General features: G+C 42.0%; 2 protein-coding genes across 2 annotated transcripts in view; one reads left to right on the top strand and one right to left on the bottom strand.

Annotated features, from left to right (window-relative positions):
• Window positions 1-6,918, top strand: part of HERC1 (HECT and RLD domain containing E3 ubiquitin protein ligase family member 1) — an 82,823-nt gene extending 75,905 nt beyond the window's left edge. The window contains exons 71-78 of the mRNA XM_054272421.1: window positions 236-405; window positions 751-920; window positions 1,093-1,258; window positions 1,547-1,623; window positions 2,050-2,302; window positions 2,527-2,679; window positions 3,612-3,917; window positions 4,753-6,918. Of these exons, the coding sequence (XP_054128396.1) occupies window positions 236-405; window positions 751-920; window positions 1,093-1,258; window positions 1,547-1,623; window positions 2,050-2,302; window positions 2,527-2,679; window positions 3,612-3,917; window positions 4,753-4,938 (1,481 nt within the window). The 3' untranslated portion in view covers window positions 4,939-6,918. The remainder of the gene's footprint in view (window positions 1-235; window positions 406-750; window positions 921-1,092; window positions 1,259-1,546; window positions 1,624-2,049; window positions 2,303-2,526; window positions 2,680-3,611; window positions 3,918-4,752) is intronic.
• Window positions 6,919-8,893: 1,975 nt separating this feature from the next.
• Window positions 8,894-12,553, bottom strand: FBXL22 (F-box and leucine rich repeat protein 22). The gene is made up of 2 exons (XM_054272885.1): window positions 11,395-12,553; window positions 8,894-9,506 (listed from the first exon to the last, which is right to left on the bottom strand). Exons 1-2 carry the CDS (start codon window positions 11,727-11,729, stop codon window positions 9,161-9,163), a joined length of 681 nt encoding a protein of 226 aa, XP_054128860.1. The 5' UTR covers window positions 11,730-12,553; the 3' UTR covers window positions 8,894-9,160.
• Window positions 12,554-16,280: the final 3,727 nt, after the last annotated feature.

The following is a 16,280-nucleotide window of genomic DNA, read 5'->3' as shown; positions in this document are numbered from 1 at the left end:
GTGAGTGTGACAAGAATTTCTGAATATTTAGGACAAAATTGGGTTTTTTATATCCATACCTTGTTCTGTTTAATACACAAATGATCTTACTCTCAGTTTGGCTTCTGTTGTGGTTTAACCCCAGTAGGCAGCTGAGCACCTTAGAAGCTACTGTGAGGAAAATCAGCTTCATCCAAGCCAAAGCAATACAGCTCCTCTTTCTCAAACAAGTGCTTGGTTTCTCTTTCTGTGGCAGGTGTTTCAGTGCCTTTGCAGCTTGGTTTACCTGATGCCATTCCACCCCAGTATGGGGCACTGAAAGAAGTGAGCATTCATACAGTGAGAGCAAGGCTGAGACTGCTCTACCATTTCTCTGACCTCATGTACTCTTCATGGCGATTACTGAACCTCAGTCCCAATAACCAGGTAAAATTCCATTGGAAAAAACTGGCTTGGCTTTGTTGTTCTGCTAGAGAGTTTCTGACCAGATCTAGATGGACCTTAGTAATAGGCTCTGTAATTTTTTTGTAAAAAAAAATTAAAAATAAATAATTCGATAATAAAACAAACTTCTTGAAGGTATTGCTTTACTTTTTCACTTTTGCTATCACTGGCAAGTGATATGCTCTTGTTTCCAACAGCTTACAAGCCTCAAAACTAAAACCAAAAAGTGCTGATCTGTGTCCTGAAACACTGGAGCCCTGTTATTCAGTTAAGAATGGAATGACATCCTTTATTGATACATTTATTCTCATTGGTGCTTCATTGCAGAACAGTACATCTCATTACAATGCTGGAACGTGGGGGATCGTGCAGGGACAGCTCCGGCCCCTGCTGGCTCCGCGGGTGTACACCCTGCCCATGGTGCGCTCCATAGGCAAAACCATGGTGCAGGGCAAGAACTACGGGCCCCAGATCACTGTGAAAAGGATCTCCACCAGGTCAGTGCTGCTCTCACAGGCCTTGGCTTACACCTTGTGTGCATGCTGAGGTTCATACACTGCCCTCTGTTCTGGCGTTCTGAGCTCTCTCTGGACAGCTTTGTTGATCGAGTGACTCAGAGCCTTTCCATGATTGTGAGTTAATTTTTGGCTGTGTGTCTCTTCCCCAAAGGGGTCGGAAGTGCAAGCCCATTTTTGTCCAGATAGCAAGGCAAGTGGTGAAGCTGAATGCATCAGACCTTCGCTTACCCTCCCGTGCCTGGAAAGTGAAGCTGGTTGGAGAAGGAGCTGATGATGCAGGTGGAGTGTTTGATGACACCATTACAGAAATGTGTCAGGTACGTCTGTGAATATTTTGGGAATGTGTAACAGGAATGTATCACAGTGCAGTCCCAGGGAAAAAAATATTGTAGCCTGACATAAAGACAGGTCATGAAATAAACATGTCTTTACTACTTAAAATCATCCTACCATGTTTACCTTCTCTCAGTGTTTCATATGAATTTGTAAGGAGTAATCGTCACCATGGTGAAATATTCTGTCTTGTAATGCTAAAATGTCTTAATACTTCTGTCTTAAGTTTGCTTTCCCTCTTTCTAAGAAGGCTTTTTTGATTGATTTTTAAGGAACTGGAAACTGGAATAGTAGACCTGCTTATTCCTTCCCCAAATGCTACAGCTGAAGTAGGCTACAATAGGGATAGGTGAGTTGTACAGGACTTGCTTTTATTGCAGATGGTAGTGGGTTAAAATTGAAATCTTTCATCAACTTCTTTATACCAAATTATGAGACTTCAGGATTGTCTCTAGTGTATTTTTTGCCTTCAGAGTATGTTGTCTCCTCATTGTGAACCAGGGCATGGCTTTAACGTGGACTTGCTGGATTGCTGATGGCAGAATTCAGAGTAGCATCAAGATGCCAGGCTTTGTGCTCAGGAGTTCTGCCTCCCTCAGGGTCCAATGTTTTAGCAGCTAAAGATAACAATAATCTTATTTGGAAAAGTTTATTTGGACAATTGCTGATAAGTGCGCTGGCAGTTACTGTGCTGTGCTTAGAAGTGTTTTCCCTTTTACTTCTAATGAGGTAGCATAGAAATAACACTCTTTTCACTTCTTCTTTTTCCTTTCAGATTTCTCTTTAACCCTTCAGCATGTTTAGATGAACATCTGATGCAGTTTAAGTTCTTGGGCATTCTCATGGGTGTAGCTATTCGTACAAAAAAGCCATTAGATCTTCATTTGGCTCCAATGGTCTGGAAGCAACTTTGTTGTATCCCACTCATCTTGGAGGATTTGGAGGAGGTAGATCTGCTCTATGTGCAGACCCTCAACAGCATTCTTCACATTGAAGACAGTGGGATTACTGAAGAAAATTTCCATGAGGTAAGATAAGAAAGACGGCACTTTTAGATTTATTCTGAAAGCAGTTACTATATTAGATTGACCTTCACATCAGTATTTCTATAATTTCATTCTCCATTCTAAGTGCACAAGCACTTGTGCATTTAGAGTGGTCTGTGATCTTACTGTAGTTCTAGATGACTTGTAGTAAAATGCTGTGCTTGAATCACTGGGGTGACTGACACTTTTTCTGTTTTGCATAACAGATGATTCCTTTAGATTCTTTTGTTGGCCAAAGTGCTGATGGTAAAATGGTTCCCATAATCCCTGGAGGGAACAGTATCCCACTTACCTTTTCAAACAGGAAAGAGTATGTGGAGAGGGCAATTGAGTACAGACTCCATGAAATGGACCGACAGGTAAGAACCTCATTGTGACTTGCCCCTGTTGTTAGTGGGAACAGGGGGTAATTTGTGCCTATTTCCATTACAGTTTATTCAGTGATAAGAAAAGTTTGGCTTTCTGCATATTTTTGGGTCTGTGTATTTTTTCTTCCCCACAAAATGTTTTGACCCTTTTTTAAACATTTAGTCTTGTTTTTTCTCAGTAATTACTCAGTTGGCAAAAGAGTGTTAGAAATCAGAGCTGGTCTTCCATTTGAGTAACCCCTCTTGAGAAAAAAACCTGCAGTTTTGCATGCTGGGTACTCTAACTGGACATGTGAACAACATATGGCTAAAGAAAATACTATTGACAAACCTTTGTTTAGCTTGAAACTATTTATCTTTTGTTATGACACAAATCCTGCAAATATTTCACAATCTGTTTTGGGAAGTGCTCGTTGCCTATTGCATAGTTCTGTGTATTTTGTCATTTGAGAGAGCAGCATTCTAATTATAAGGTAAAGATGCCTGTGTGATACTATCTGCCTTAGAAAACAGCTTCCTCATCAGAGGTACCAAATCCCAAGTCTTGCAGAACAAGTACAGCATTCTCATCATACATCTGAATTGGAACAAAGTCTTTTTACTGTTTACACAGTTGCTTGGTATAGCCATCATTATTTGTGCTGCCAAGTTGTAATTTTTTTAAATAGCTCTGTATTGGGTCAGAACATGTTCTTTAATGTGCAACTACAATTTAAAATATCTGTAATATTGTCTAGGATTTTTAGAAACAATACAGCCCTTGCAGGGGCCGTGTGTGTGGGAGGCTCTGTTTAGAAGACATTGGTAATTCTGTCTCTCAATGCCATTTCTCAGCTGAAGTTACATTTGTGTTTGGATAGTCCAGGAAGTGGCAGAGATCACACAGTTGCACTTCAAATGTCTCTCCCGTTTTTGGCCATTAGGTGGCTGCTGTCAGGGAAGGAATGTCTTGGATTGTTCCCGTTCCTTTGCTTTCACTTCTGACTGCCAAGCAGTTGGAGCAGATGGTCTGTGGAATGCCAGAAATATCAGTTGAGGTTCTGAAGAAGGTTGTGCGATACAGAGAAGTTGATGAGCAGCATCAGCTGGTGCAGTGGTTCTGGCACACCCTGGAAGAATTTTCAAATGAGGAGAGAGTCCTTTTCATGAGGTTTGTGTCAGGAAGATCTCGACTGCCAGCCAACACAGCTGATATCTCTCAGCGATTCCAAATAATGAAGGTTGATAGGGTAAGACACTGGTGTTTCTATTATTATTATCATCTTTATTATTACTATTTCCTCTCAAGTGTAGTCTGTGCTTTGGCACTAGGAGACAATTTCCATAACTGTAAATTTACAGAAAAAGTGTGGAATGGGATATGCTCTAAGTTAATAAACTCAGACATTTTGGTTGTGTAGAAGGACACAGGCTGCATGAATTGCATCTTAATTTAATTGGTGGAACTGGTGATTGGACATAAAGACAAGAAACAAACCTTTGTCTACTTTAACTGTTCCAATCTCTTTTCATTTAGTAATTTTCTTTCTGTTTTTAATTTTGTGTAAGTAGCAACATACCACTGGTGAACTCTTAATGTTTTAAAACCACTGCAATGAGTTTACAGTGTATACAGGATGCGTTCATTTGGGGTTTTGTGCAGTGAAAGCACATTCTCTGTGAACAACATGAAAAACTTGACAAAAATCTCAGCTAACAGGGGTTTTTTTGTCATATTTGGTTGGGTGTCTCTCAGATTGCCTAATGCTAAGGCACGTTAGGGTATGTAATTTGAACATTGTTTGGTATTTAGCAGTGGGCTTCTAAACAGCAATGTGATCAACTTTTCAAAAGGCTGAATTCAGTAGTGGGTTGTGTTACTTGCAGAGTAGGTGCTACAGTGGTTTTGGACATACTTAAGGGTGGAACAAATGCTGTAAACAAGGAAGGTCAGTCTGCTTCTTAAAAGGAATTTGAGATAGAATGTGAGAATGGTAGAGGTAAGGAGCAATGAAATGTGGATATTGTTGCATTTTTAACTTGATTCACAACTTACAGTGTCCCACCTTTTATCCATTTCCACAGCCTTACGACAGCTTGCCTACCTCACAGACTTGTTTCTTTCAACTGAGGCTCCCACCCTACTCCAGTCAAGTAATCATGGCAGAGCGTTTGCGCTATGCAATCAATAATTGCAGGTCTATAGACATGGACAATTACATGCTCTCCCGGAATGTGGACAATGCAGAGGGCTCAGACACAGATTATTAACATTCTGTGAACAAAATCATCTTCCTTTTACTACAAATAGTGCCCTAAGTCCAATTCATCGTTGACATAATTTTACAGTAACCATAGATGTTTTAGGAGCATAAAACCAGATCTTAATAGATGATGGCCACACTTTAGTTACTCTAAATGTAACAAAAAATTAGATGTTTTTATTTTTTTGTGATTGTAAAAAAGGAAAAACAAAACAAAAAACTATGATCGGTAAGTTTTTTCTCCTTTTTTGGTCACTTTTGATAAGTTTGCATGGAGACATTTTGGTGCATTTTTGTTGGGAATAGTACATTTGTAAGCCCTCCCAGTGAACATGAAGAGTTGTACATTGTGTATAATTGTTCATTAGCCAGAACAGTTTTACATGAATATTCACATATTTATTTTGTTTCAATTTGAATTGCCTGTGCAGGGTTCTTTCTGCAGAGAAAAATAAAGCAAATTCAAGACTCGGTTGCTTGTATGCATTTGTGAACTGTGGTTGGCTTACTCAGGCTTCATACTTTGATATTTTGTCTCAGGAAATTACAGTCTTACAGTGTTGAGACAGGGTGTGACATTTAAAGCCTCTTAAAATGTTTAGCCTGCTGGACTGTGCTGTGCAGCCCCATGCTCTGCCTTCTCCTGGCCTGAGGCCCTGGCTGCTTGGGTGCACTGCTGTTCATTCCTTGTGCTGCAATACAAGTTCATGCTGGGCTTGCTTCCTTCTTGCTTTTTGTTTAAACATTTTGCTCCTCCGTAGTAATTGTTGGCAGTAACAGCATGCTGCCACCCTGATTCAGAAAACTTTAAATATTTTGAGCAAAATAGTAATATTTTTAATGGACACATTGATGTAGTTGATTCCTGCTCGGAGTACACAAAAATTAAAATGGAAGGGACAGGGTAGTAGTCAAGGTTGTGGGTTTTATTCACATTTTTAGTTCTGCCTTTGGTCTCATTTTGTCTCAGCTGTAACTATTGTGATCAGCATGGTTTGAGTGACACAGTGATGGATGTTCCTGTTTGGTTGGGACAGCAGTACTGCACGTGGAGACCTCTGCTCTGTGCCTTAGGGAAGTGCTGGACAATTGGTAATTGCCCATTGTCTGTGTGAAAGACATCACTGATGTCAAGCTACAAACACTGCTTGGTGTTCAGAGCAGGATGTACCTGGGGAGGGAGAAGGGGAGAGGCTGTCCCTAGGTGAGTCAGAGCTGCTCTGCTTCCGTTCCCCTTTGCTCCATTTCTTCCTCCCTCAACTCCTTGGGAAGATGCTTTGGGAACTGAGGGCTGGTGAAAATTATTATTAGTGTCATTCTCACCTGGGGCAAGACTGGTCCATCTGAGTGTGGAGTGTAGGGTAGAAATTCCTGGTACTTTCTCTCATGTGTCTGTTGTACATTAACAAGGATTGATTGGGAAATTTCCTGGCTGTCCAAGACTGAGCTGCTGTATTGCTGCCAGCTGGCACTGCGCAGAGGGAGGGCTTGGTAAGCTGTGAAAATTTGCATATCTGGGTTTTATCTGGTGAAGTTCTCTCAGGGCTGTATGTGGGCTCTTGAAAAAGGCAAAAGCCTAGCTGTGATCAAAGACCACTGCAGAGTGAATTATTTCAGGGGGATCAGGAGCTGGGGGAGGGAGGGTCTCACAGCTCTGGAACCATGCAGACTTGGTTTCCTGCCTTACTGTCTGTTAGGTTTCAGACTGGACTGAGATGTTGGTGTCCCATCACTGTGTTGTGAGGATGTATAGTCACATCTTGGCCTAAATGTGTAGGTTTAATAGGTAAAAAATACAGTATTTAAATAAATGGGGAAACAGCTATATTAAGTCCTGTATTATTGCATTCTACACTTCATGGATGTGTCTTAGTGGCACTGATTTGTCAGCCTGTTTCAATCAGCACAGGAAATATTAGAACTGTGCCTAAAAATGGGAGTTTTATGAGGACTGTGCTGTTAGCTTTCTGGATAATGAAGATCTTTTTGGAGGCAGTTTACAATAAAATCACAGGGGATGTTGATTAAAGGTTTGTGCTTGATGGAACTTTAATGGCTTGGAACTAAAGAAAACCGTAGACACGTTTCCATCCTTCCATAGTACCCTAAGTAAAATGTTGTCATTTTCTATACTCTATTTTCAGATTGGATTGTGAAGTAAGAAAATTCATTATTGATGCTGAAAAAAATGTAGCAATACAGTAGTGTTCAGATTTTACCATGTCATGAACAAATATCCCCATTCAAGGAGGGGATGAACAAAGTAATAAGTTAGAGCATTGTTAAACAAATAGGGAAAGAAATCAAGTGGAGAGTGTTTGAAGACCCTTTTTAGCTCTATAAAAGAAAATTAAAAAACAAAACAAACCACAAACCCCACAAAGTACCCTGCCCCTCCTCCCCCCCACCAAGTCCTGGTAGAAAACTGGCAAAAAGGCTTATGTAATATGTAAACAGATGCAAATGTGCTTTCATATCTTGTAGCTACTTGCTAATCTGTTCCTGTTACAACTACAGAGATGTCTTTCACCACAGAGTGCTGGGAGAGCTGGTGGCACGAGGAGGCCTTTGCTTGCTGCAGTGACTGTACAAGTTCATGCCTTGTTTTGGCTTGTCAGCAGTGTGTGGAGCTGTTGTAGTGTATCCAAGGTACAAGTTGTGTCTGCTTCCCAATTTCCACATCACAGTAAATTTGTTCAGCTCAGCAATGTCCTTTCATAGCTGTCAGTGCTGGGTGAGGATTGCTGTGTCTCCTTATCTGCACTTCTTCCAGTTTTCTTCCTTACCTTGTGGTGCATAAGGGCCCTACTTGAACTTTAGGAAGGAGTTAATGAAATCCCACTTTTACAGTGTCATGCTGTTAAATATCTCTAAGTAATGAAGGTGGAATAATTTCGTTTCCTCGTTGGTTTTCTGGGTGAGTGTTTCTTACAGATGCTCATACTGATCAAGTATTTCTCTAGAATTGCAGTATTGTTTGACTAAGTTGCTGTAATGCTCTGATTTATTTCTTACCTCAGCCAGATTAGAGAGTACCAAGTATATCTGTGGATCAGTTAACCAGGATCAGAAGGCAAAGTAAGTATATTCAGTTATGTTGAGAGCTGTAAAGTCCTCTTTGGTGTCAAATTTTGTAGATGGTGGCACAGCATCAAAAGTATGTAAAAAAAGTTTCACTTCCAGGTAGCAGAGCAGTGTGCAGGAAGGGGACATCCTTGTGCTTTGGGATGAAAATAGCTTCTGGTTCTGGACTTTGCAGTGAGAAATGGGTATTTATATGCAGCTGGTCTGTACTGTGTTCCTTATTTAGCATTAAAAGACAGGCTGTTAGTCACTGTCTTCTCTTGTGGGTTAGTTCTCTGAATTAGCACTTGTTCAGATTGCACTTCCTTTAAAGTCAGCTTTAAAAAATAATTTGGTGCATCTTTTTTTATGTAAGTACATCATACAGAGGGTCAAACTTGTTTTGTGTGCCTTGAATCCACGCTTCTCTCATTAAATAAAAAAGCCTGGTAAATTAGCTGCCACTGTTAATCACCAAGGAAGTGCTGGTGGTCAGTACTCTGCTTTTGCTAGGAAGATGTTTCAGGGAGGGGTTATCCTCCTTAGTGGATGGAATGACTGTCAGGTAATACCCTTTAACAGAAGTTTGTATATCACTCTTGTCCTAAAATTTGTGAAAATCCTCCAGTGACTCAGGCTCTCTCTGCTGTGGCTTTATTGCCATTACATAAGGAGTTTTGAAAGTGTAGGGTCCAGTTTGAACCTCGTGACCCAGAGGGAGGCTCTTCCTTAATGTTGTGTACTCAGGTCCCTGTGTGACTCATTGTGCCTCAGTTCACTCTGTCTGTGTTTCTTCCATGCAGTCAGTGAACCTTGCTGTCAAACTTACTGCACTATTAAACTGTCTTAAAAGTTCCTAAAATTTATTGAACTCTATCAAATTATTTGGCCTCAATAAACACACTGCTGCTTCCCTCTTCTGAGTGAGGTCATCTGCAGCACGAGGGTACCAGAACTGCAGTTTTCAGCAGATCTGGCATTTTGTGACAGCAATGCAGGGTTTCCCAGTTTCAAGGAACAACAGAGAGCAGTTATTTCCTGAAGCCCATCCAGGAGGAGATGCATGTCTTTTCCCTTTTCAAAACAAAAATTTGTTTGGACTTGACCAGAACCCGTGGAAGTAGCAACAGTTCATTGCTACCTCAGTGAGGTAAAATACCAACACCTTAAAGCTGAACCAATTTTCTTGATGCTTTTTCAAGCATCAGCTTTTTTCCTGGTTTGCTGTCTGGGATCATGTTAGCACTTCTGTCTGCTCTCAGCATCACTGAAGGACACTTCTCCCTGACTCTCTCTAGCCCAGCCTGTGTTACATTGCGGCAGAAATCCACGTGGAGCCTTCGCAGCGATGCTCCATGGAGGGTCACAGCCTCCAGGGTGTGGTCAGTGATCTGCACACAGTTCTCCAGCTTGAGGCTCTTCAGGTTTGGGCAGTTCTTGAGAAGCTGCAAAATGCAGTCATCTGTAACATGGCCACATCCAGAGAGGGTCAGAGACAGCAGGTTTGGACATCTGAAAGCAGGATGGTGACAGGTGAGATGGGAGAAATAAATCATAGAGCTTGCAGAAGCAAATAACATCAATAATAAATATGAAGGCTGAAAAAATGCCTCCTCTTCATCAGGAGGGGCAAGGAGGCACAAGTAGGTGAGTGTACATGTAGATCTTAACGTTCAGCTTAACTAAAGGCAAAGCTCACTTAGCTTTTTCTGTTGGTAGCAACATCTCTAGCTCAGCTGGCACAGTGGCATGTGGAGGCCTGTTTAAGCTGTGGCTGCATCATTTTTTCTTAAGGAGTTGGATGGTGCTGTGCTTCTCCAGGCACAGACAGAGGAGACCCAGCAGAGAGGAGATTAATTTCAGGATGAAGTGGAGGACAACTGAGAGAAGAGACTGCTGTGCAGACATGCTAAGCATGAGCAAGTAAGGCACTCCCACTCTTCATTTTTAGGAATTGCAGATATATTTTATCTCCTTGGATTTCCTGAAGCCAGCTGCTTCCTAGAAAGTGTTCAGTGTTCAAGCCCCACTCAGCTCTTAAACTTTCCTTTGAGTCACTGAAACTGGTAATTCTGTTGTTATAAACAATGATGCAGCAAATGAAAAAAGCTTTTTCTTGCTGCTTGAGTAGGCCTGGGGAAGTAGAGGAAAGGCCTGTCCCCAGTGGGGTGTTGGTGCTGTGCTGAGCAGGCTCTGTGCAGCAGCCTGCAATCATGTGCCATGTCTGCTCCTGGCTCAGCCCCCTCTGCAGGCAGCAGCAGTTCAGCATCCACCGAGCTGAACAGAGCATCACACACAGGTCTGTGTTAGTGCTGCTCTTGTGAGGCCTCTGGACAGAATTTTTTTAAACTCTTTTCTGTTAGGAGCAGTTGGAGGAAGAAGTTGGCAGCAGTCAAGAAAGGCTTGAACAGAATAAAACTACTTTAAACTCAGGAAGAAAAGCTGGATATTCAGTTTGCATTTTTCTTTTTACACAGTGCTAGGAATTTTGACTGGAAATGCTTTCAATGGGTTGCAGTAAAAATAGATAGGACCTTGTATTATCCTTTCTAGGCACAGGTATGCTGATTCCTCCTTAATTCAGATTTTTATCTAATTGTTCTAGAACGTTTACTTCAGAAATCTGGCACTTGCAATTTAATTTGTTTTGAAGCTGTTTTTCAGTCCTTATTTTGAGATTGCACTGCTGCTGGCTCTCTCCTGTCACTAGCCCATAATTTTGTCAGTTGTTTCAAAGCTGAGGGCTGTGGCACAGGTGCACCATGTCAGGGAAGCACTGCCACAGCCCCTTGGCTCTGCTTTGGGACCAAGCCAGCCCTGATGTTCCCCACACACAGAGGGAATAGCTCTACCCTGTGAGCCTCCTTCTGTCACTGCTCTGCTCCTTCCTCAGAGCTGTCTTGCAGCAGCAGAGCTGTGAAGGAAAAGCTGTGCACCCAGAGCTGCTTTTCTGTGGTGCCATTTCTCTTCCCTCACTGCAGTTTAGAAGCAGCTGGGAGTTTAAACTTCAGACTGAACTACAGCTGACACTTAGTAACATGTTAATTGACCTTGGTTGTAATGAGGTGTGTTCATTGTTTGAAATCTGGGCTCTACTCCAGGCACCCCCCAGACACTGCCAGAATGGTGTAGTTCAGCTGAGCAGCACTGTGAGAGGCAGGAATGCACTTTCCCATATTAATAATGAATTCTTAGAAAAAAAAGAAGGAAAACATAGACTTAAGGGAGATCTAAAGGAAGTACACACTATTATGTAAAATGAACTTACACTACAGTTGTAAAGGCAAAGCACTCATGTACTTCATGCTCCATTTCAGGCAGGGGTTATGGAGTATTGGAAATAACTCTGACTTCACTCATCTCAAGGCAGTTACTGCACACTCACACCCACAGAACGTACCTGTTGCAAACGTCTAGTAAAAAATCACTGACAGTGTTCTCATGCCTCTTACAGAAGTCTTTCTGGAAACTGTTTTTCATCCAGTCCTCAATGTTACACACCTTGACTCTCTCTGAATACCAGCAGATGGATAAGTGTTTTAAAGCAGGTCCCAGGAGAAAATTATCCTTCTTTAGTTCCACTGGAGAATGAAAGTTCAACAAAGACCACAGTAAAGGATCCTGAAACACTTCTAGTAACTTGTGACATGTTTTTGCCAGATTTTTCCTACTGTTTTTGTCCAGAAAAGAGAAGAGATGTAGAAGGCATTCCCGGTTGAGCTGGGTTATGTGCATTGCCCAGCAGCAGTGGCAGAGTGTCTTGGCTGGGTGGAGTAATAGCAGTGCTGGAGGGGGTTCACACTCACCAGGAGGCTGTTGCACATATATGGTTGTGGAATGGGGTTTATTTTTGGCTAACAACTGGTGCAGAAGCTCAGAACAGGGAAAGGAACAGAACCATGTACGTAGCTTGTGCTTCCTTTGTCCAAGGGAATGGAATGGGCATGTACAACTTGACTGTCATGAAATGCTTCCTTAAAAGGGATTTTCCCCCCCGCCTTGTAGGCTCTGCTGGAGTTTAGCAAAGTTCTTGTGCTGAGTTACTGCAGTGGGGTGGGGCTGTAGCTGCAGCTGCTGGGCGTATCTCTGTCAGTGCTTCCCATTCGGGAGATTTGGCTGAGCACCACTTTGGTTTGGCAGAGTACACTTGGCTCTCTGTTTGTTCATTGATTTTTCTGAGGTTGCACATTTGGTCCATGTTCAAGGACTGTCACATGGATAATGGAACTTTCATAAAGTTTTTTAGAAGGAGCTGAAGCAGTCTCTGGGTGCCTTGAAGCACACACACGGTCTGCAGTTCAGTTCACAGGCCCCAGAGGTAGGGACAGTTTCCTGCCCACAGTTATTTGAGGCTGAGCTGTGATTCCATAAACAAAGCTGGCTGTGTCCCCACCTTCTGCAGGAGGGAGGCAATGACACAGAGGCAGCCATGCATGGCAACAGCAAGGCTAAGTTTAGTTCCTTGTGGGCTTGTGCTTTTAATAGATGTCTTCTACTGGCTCGAGTTTTACAAGTTTGGCTGTTCTGGTTTTGTAGGTTTAGTTCCATTACCACAGAAATATTTTTCCCACCCTTTGGTGGAATAAGGAGATATGAAAGTGGTTTTCCAGGTAAAAGTATCTGTTGTACAGAAATTGGAGAAAGTGTAGCAGAAAGTTGTTCCTAGAAGAAAAATAAAGCTACAGCAAGGGCAGGTTGGAATTAAATGCAGTAAGCATCCCTTTAATTTTCCAGCTTGTGAATCAAAAGCACTTGAGATGAAGGTATTTGTAGTAACTTTCTGCCTGATGTTAATACAAGAGAATAAATACATTCAAGAAATCCATAAAAAGTTACAGCAAACAGCACTGGGGGAGTTTTTCAAGTGGCCTGCACGCAAATAGTAGCTGGGAAACTTTATGGCATTTTAATTAGGAGTGTTTTAATATAGGACAAGGTTGAGTGGGACTCAATTTTACCTCCTCCTTCACACCCCAAGAATGCAGTTTAAAATTCAACTCTGAAAAACAAGATCTGAAATTTGTTTGTAGTCTGCAACAGTCATAGCCTGAGGAAGTGCTTGAGTAATGTGTCTGAACACAGCCAGCATACACAGAGAAATGGCAATTCTTTCTGCTTCATTCTTTAGTTAGTAACTTTTACTATATACAGTAAGCTGTGTTTAACAATTGCCAGTCTTCTTGGTTTTATATCCTTTGTCATTTAATCTTATCTTTGAAATTATAAGGAGATTACTGTTCCCTCTCCCCCTGTCAGAAACAGCTCTGCTCAATGCCACAAAAGGGACAAGAAGAGTTCACATCCCAGGTAATGCAGTTTACTGAAAACAGCAGCTGTAAAGATGTGCCTGCAGGTGTTCTTCATTGTTATATTAGCATTTTCAAATCTCAATTACTTACCTTTGTTTTTGAGCAGGTTTAAACAGGTGAGACTTCTCAGAGTTATACATACAGGAATACGATTTTAAAAAATACTAATTAAGAAACCCTCCAAATTAACAACAAATCAACAATCTAGCAAAGCTGAATGACAAGGATGTTAGGATGGACTCTTGCCAGACAGAGGGGACACACCACAATCTGACACAAAAATTAACAGCAGTTGGGTGACAAGGAATTTAAGATGGAATGGCAGGTCCTCTTTGGGGTTAGGTGCTAAATTTGGGAGAGGTGTTACAGAGTTAAGAACACTGCAATTGCTTTATTTTGTTTTTCCCAGAGCAAGGTACAGTATTCTGCCATTTGTGTTCAGAGGACATACACCAATGTTCTGCAAGCCTGTAGAAGGACAAGGGATTTCATTTTCTAAGGAAAGGAGACACTTTAATGGCACATTTTCCATAAACACACTATGTGATGAGATATAATTCACATTCATCCTGGAAATGCTCCAGAAACACACAAGATGAGCACAGTCAGTAATCCTCACTGAAAATTACACACAAGATTTTAATGGTAAACAATTACAACTATGGCACTACAGTACTTGAGAATATCCTAAAGCACGTTGGAATCAGTTGTCAAGGTGCCCATTACCTCATCAGTAAGACACAGACACATCAGTAATGAAACATTGCTGGGGGAATTTAACACCATGTGTTCACTTCCCACTGATTTAGTAAATTCATCATAAATGGCCTCCTGTTTTTCATACAAGTCCACTATCCCTTCCTGTCTCAAACTTTTAAACTCTCTTGCTGACATTTAGGAGCTGGACATTTTGCTGTTTAGATTGACATAAATATTGGCTCCAGTTGTATACGTGGCTAAACAATCAGTAACAAAAGGACAACCTTTGATTGGACACATTTTGGTGAAAAAGATGCAAGTCTTTGAACTGTAGAGAGCAGTTGCTGCTTGCAGAGCAGTCTCAAGCAAGAAAAAAACTTCTTGCCAGCTAGTGTGTACTATGATGAGCAGTAAGTAGAAAAAACATTTGGCTTAAATGAAAGAGATATTCCCCCCCACAAGCGAGTAGATAAATACAGGATATACAAGCTAGGTTAAAAAGGTAATACTAGGCCAGGTGCAGTATTATGTTACTGGTTCAGTGCTCAGTTACTTTTTTTTTCGACACCACACTGAATAGAATACAGTGGATAAGCAAAGTTCTCCACCAGGAAGAGAAATACTTGTGTTGCCACAACAAACTGTTCATACTGCCCATCTGAGTTTGCAATGGGAGAAAATTAAATTAGGAAAGGATTTACAATGTACTTGTTCCAGCAAAGCATATGGCTGAGTCCTGAGCAGCACCTGCTGCAAGCAAGGACAGCCTGCTGTGATTGCATCGTTTCCCCAGAGCTGGGAACACCACTGCCCAGGGGCTGCGTGGGACACAGCACATGGGACTGAGAGAAAATGCTCAAGTCAGAGCATAACTCTGACCCAAACAACTGCTGACAAGAAGAAGTCGATTAAAAGAAGTGAATGTTGCTGAAGATTACAAATTTAAATTTCTAAAAATACAGAAAGGCACATTTACATCACTGTTTTGCAAGAACACTGCATACACCTGACTACTGTAAGTTAAACTGCTGCTGGCCCAGAGAGAGTCGTGTATTTTAAGCTTGGCATTCTCAAAGGTAAATTCTAAAGAAAGCTGGTCCAAGCAGCATGCAGAGAAAACACAGCTAGAGGTGGCATCTGTGCAGCTCCCTGTGAGCAGCAGGAATGGCAGGAATGTGGTACAATGCTTTACCTGCTCTGTTTTCTGCTTGTCTAAGTATCAGCAACCTATTCTCGTTGATTAGAAGAAAGACTGCCTGTAAGGAAGGGAAGGTGACAAACTATCTACTTAAAGAAATGACAAGTTCTAGTTACTGTTCAACTTAAGTAAAAGCATCCTTATAAATATGTCACTGTATCAAGTAACGCTATAGTCTTAACCTGTGTGCACACTTCAAAACCCATTAGCTATGCTCAACCATTTCTGCAGCTTTGGATAAAGCCAATTTCTCCCTTTTCTGGTTTAAGCTGCTGTGACAAAGCTCCCAAGAATGGGCCTGTACCAAATGCCTGACTCCAATTTGTCCTTGTCCTAGCCTGTGAACAGCCAGCAGGACCCTAGGGCAAGGCACTGCTGTGCACTCCCTGTGCCCCGGGCTGCTCTGGGCTCCACTCCAGCCTCCCCGCCTGTGCCCTTCAGGGGCATTAGCTAGAACAGGACTCCCACTTGGAGTTTTCAGACAACTGCATTTCCTAGTTAAGTAAGAGCTGCTGTTTGGTGGTGGGACTCTCCATGAACTGTAGTCTCCTCTTACTGAGCTTTCAGGAGCATCCAGCTCCTTGCTTGGTACAAGAGAGCCAGCTAGAAAGGAGAGACTGAGGGAACAGATCTGAAATGCAACAGTTCTCAAATGTCATGTTTTCTGTCAGATTCCTGGCTTTGGCAGTAGTGGTTTTCCTGTCTGCCTTTCCCTTCTCAGTAGCTGACTTCCACGCATCAGCAGTAGAGCTAAAACTGGTTTGGGTTTTTTTAGCATAGTCTTTCTCTGTTACGTAGCCAGGTCTTAGAAACTGCATCATGACTCCATTGGTCACCTGGAGACTGAAAAAAATGCCACCCTGGGCGAGTGTGTAAAGGCCACAGGAGCTCTCTGAACCTGCTCCAGTCACAAGCACACTTAGCACTTCCCCTGTGAGGGCTCTGCTGTGAGAGACTGAGCATCCTTCCTTGAGTTTCACTTGAACTGATAGAACAATTTCATGCAAAGCACCTGCAACACCATCTGTCTCCTCCTGCTTGCAAGCGAACTGTAGCCATGGAGCAGAGCTGCATGCAGAG

The sequence above is a fragment of the Melozone crissalis genome, unplaced genomic scaffold (genome assembly GCF_028551555.1).
Source record: "Melozone crissalis strain CALT ecotype California unplaced genomic scaffold, PUWL_Pcris_2 ptg000014l_1, whole genome shotgun sequence".
Taxonomy (NCBI): domain Eukaryota; kingdom Metazoa; phylum Chordata; class Aves; order Passeriformes; family Passerellidae; genus Melozone; species Melozone crissalis.
This window is presented reverse-complemented; position numbering and strand designations above follow the sequence as displayed.